Source organism: Oncorhynchus masou, chromosome 29 (assembly GCF_036934945.1).
Source record: "Oncorhynchus masou masou isolate Uvic2021 chromosome 29, UVic_Omas_1.1, whole genome shotgun sequence".
Lineage (NCBI taxonomy): Eukaryota > Metazoa > Chordata > Actinopteri > Salmoniformes > Salmonidae > Oncorhynchus > Oncorhynchus masou.
The window spans coordinates 46,359,440-46,361,939 of record NC_088240.1 but is presented as its reverse complement, the minus strand read 5'-3'; the positions used below and the strand labels follow the sequence as shown (position 1 = coordinate 46,361,939).

At 44.8% G+C, this 2,500-nt stretch overlaps 1 protein-coding gene across 1 annotated transcript; it reads right to left on the bottom strand.

Moving 5' to 3' along the window:
- Positions 1-1,598: 1,598 nt before the first annotated feature.
- On the bottom strand, positions 1,599-2,081 carry LOC135521199 (circumsporozoite protein-like; the record flags this gene model as incomplete). Its single annotated transcript, XM_064947128.1, has 1 exon — positions 1,599-2,081. A coding segment is annotated over one exon (483 nt), but the record flags the coding sequence as incomplete, so codon positions are not given.
- Positions 2,082-2,500: the final 419 nt, after the last annotated feature.

The window sequence follows — 2,500 nt, the reverse complement described above, 5'->3', positions numbered from 1 at the left end:
GGTTAGGGTTAGGGTTAGGGTTAGGGGTTAGGGTTAGGGTTAGGGTTAGGGTTAGGGTTAGGGTTAGGGTTAGGGTTAGGGTTAGGGTTAGGGTTAGGGTTAGGGTTAGGGTTAGGGTTAGGGTTAGGGTTAGGGTTAGGGTTAGGGTTAGGGTTAGGGTTAGGGTTAGGGTTAGGGTTAGGGTTAGGGTTAGGGTTAGGGTTAGGGTTAGGGTTAGGGTTAGGGTTAGGGTTAGGGTTAGGGTTAGGGTTAGGGTTAGGGTTAGGGTTAGGGTTAGGGTTAGGGTTAGGGTTAGGGTTAGGGTTAGGGTTAGGGTTAGGGTTAGGGTTAGGGTTAGGGTTAGGGTTAGGGTTAGGGTTAGGGTTAGGGTTAGGGTTAGGGTTAGGGTTAGGGTTAGGGTTAGGGTTAGGGTTAGGGTTAGGGTTAGGGTTAGGGTTAGGGTTAGGGTTAGGGTTAGGGTTAGGGTTAGGGTTAGGGTTAGGGTTAGGGTTAGGGTTAGGGTTAGGGTTAGGGTTAGGGTTAGGGTTAGGGTTAGGGTTAGGGTTAGGGTTAGGGTTAGGGTTAGGGTTAGGGTTAGGGTTAGGGTTAGGGTTAGGGTTAGGGTTAGGGTTAGGGTTAGGGTTAGGGTTAGGGTTAGGGTTAGGGTTAGGGTTAGGGTTAGGGTTAGGGTTAGGGTTAGGGTTAGGGTTAGGGTTAGGGTTAGGGTTAGGGTTAGGGTTAGGGTTAGGGTTAGGGTTAGGGTTAGGGTTAGGGTTAGGGTTAGGGTTAGGGTTAGGGTTAGGGTTAGGGTTAGGGTTAGGGTTAGGGTTAGGGTTAGGGTTAGGGTTAGGGTTAGGGTTAGGGTTAGGGTTAGGGTTAGGGTTAGGGTTAGGGTTAGGGTTAGGGTTAGGGTTAGGGTTAGGGTTAGGGTTAGGGTTAGGGTTAGGGTTAGGGTTAGGGTTAGGGTTAGGGTTAGGGTTAGGGTTAGGGTTAGGGTTAGGGTTAGGGTTAGGGTTAGGGTTAGGGTTAGGGTTAGGGTTAGGGTTAGGGTTAGGGTTAGGGTTAGGGTTAGGGTTAGGGTTAGGGTTAGGGTTAGGGTTAGGGTTAGGGTTAGGGTTAGGGTTAGGGTTAGGGTTAGGGTTAGGGTTAGGGTTAGGGTTAGGGTTAGGGTTAGGGTTAGGGTTAGGGTTAGGGTTAGGGTTAGGGTTAGGGTTAGGGTTAGGGTTAGGGTTAGGGTTAGGGTTAGGGTTAGGGTTAGGGTTAGGGTTAGGGTTAGGGTTAGGGTTAGGGTTAGGGTTAGGGTTAGGGTTAGGGTTAGGGTTAGGGTTAGGGTTAGGGTTAGGGTTAGGGTTAGGGTTAGGGTTAGGGTTAGGGTTAGGGTTAGGGTTAGGGTTAGGGTTAGGGTTAGGGTTAGGGTTAGGGTTAGGGTTAGGGTTAGGGTTAGGGTTAGGGTTAGGGTTAGGGTTAGGGTTAGGGTTAGGGTTAGGGTTAGGGTTAGGGTTAGGGTTAGGGTTAGGGTTAGGGTTAGGGTTAGGGTTAGGGTTAGGGTTAGGGTTAGGGTTAGGGTTAGGGTTAGGGTTAGGGTTAGGGTTAGGGTTAGGGTTAGGGTTAGGGTTAGGGTTAGGGTTAGGGTTAGGGTTAGGGTTAGGGTTAGGGTTAGGGTTAGGGTTAGGGTTAGGGTTAGGGTTAGGGTTAGGGTTAGGGTTAGGGTTAGGGTTAGGGTTAGGGTTAGGGTTAGGGTTAGGGTTAGGGTTAGGGTTAGGGTTAGGGTTAGGGTTAGGGTTAGGGTTAGGGTTAGGGTTAGGGTTAGGGTTAGGGTTAGGGTTAGGGTTAGGGTTAGGGTTAGGGTTAGGGTTAGGGTTAGGGTTAGGGTTAGGGTTAGGGTTAGGGTTAGGGTTAGGGTTAGGGTTAGGGTTAGGGTTAGGGTTAGGGTTAGGGTTAGGGTTAGGGTTAGGGTTAGGGTTAGGGTTAGGGTTAGGGTTAGGGTTAGGGTTAGGGTTAGGGTTAGGGTTAGGGTTAGGGTTAGGGTTAGGGTTAGGGTTAGGGTTAGGGTTAGGGTTAGGGTTAGGGTTAGGGTTAGGGTTAGGGTTAGGGTTAGGGTTAGGGTTAGGGTTAGGGTTAGGGTTAGGGTTAGGGTTAGGGTTAGGGTTAGGGTTAGGGTTAGGGTTAGGGTTAGGGTTAGGGTTAGGGTTAGGGTTAGGGTTAGGGTTAGGGTTAGGGTTAGGGTTAGGGTTGGGGTTAATTAAAATTAAAATTAAAATTAAAAAATTAAAATTAAAAATTAAAATTAAAATTAAAATTAAAATTAAAATTAAAATTAAAATTAAAGATTAAAATTAAAAATTAAAATTAAAAAAATTAAAATTAAAAAATTAAAAAAATTAAAATTAAAAAATTAAAATTAAAATTAAAATTAAAATTAAAATTAAAATTAAAGTTAAAATTAAAATTAAAAAATTAAAAATTAAAATTAAAATTAAAATTAAAGGTGGAATTAGAATTAAGAATTAAAGTTAAAGTT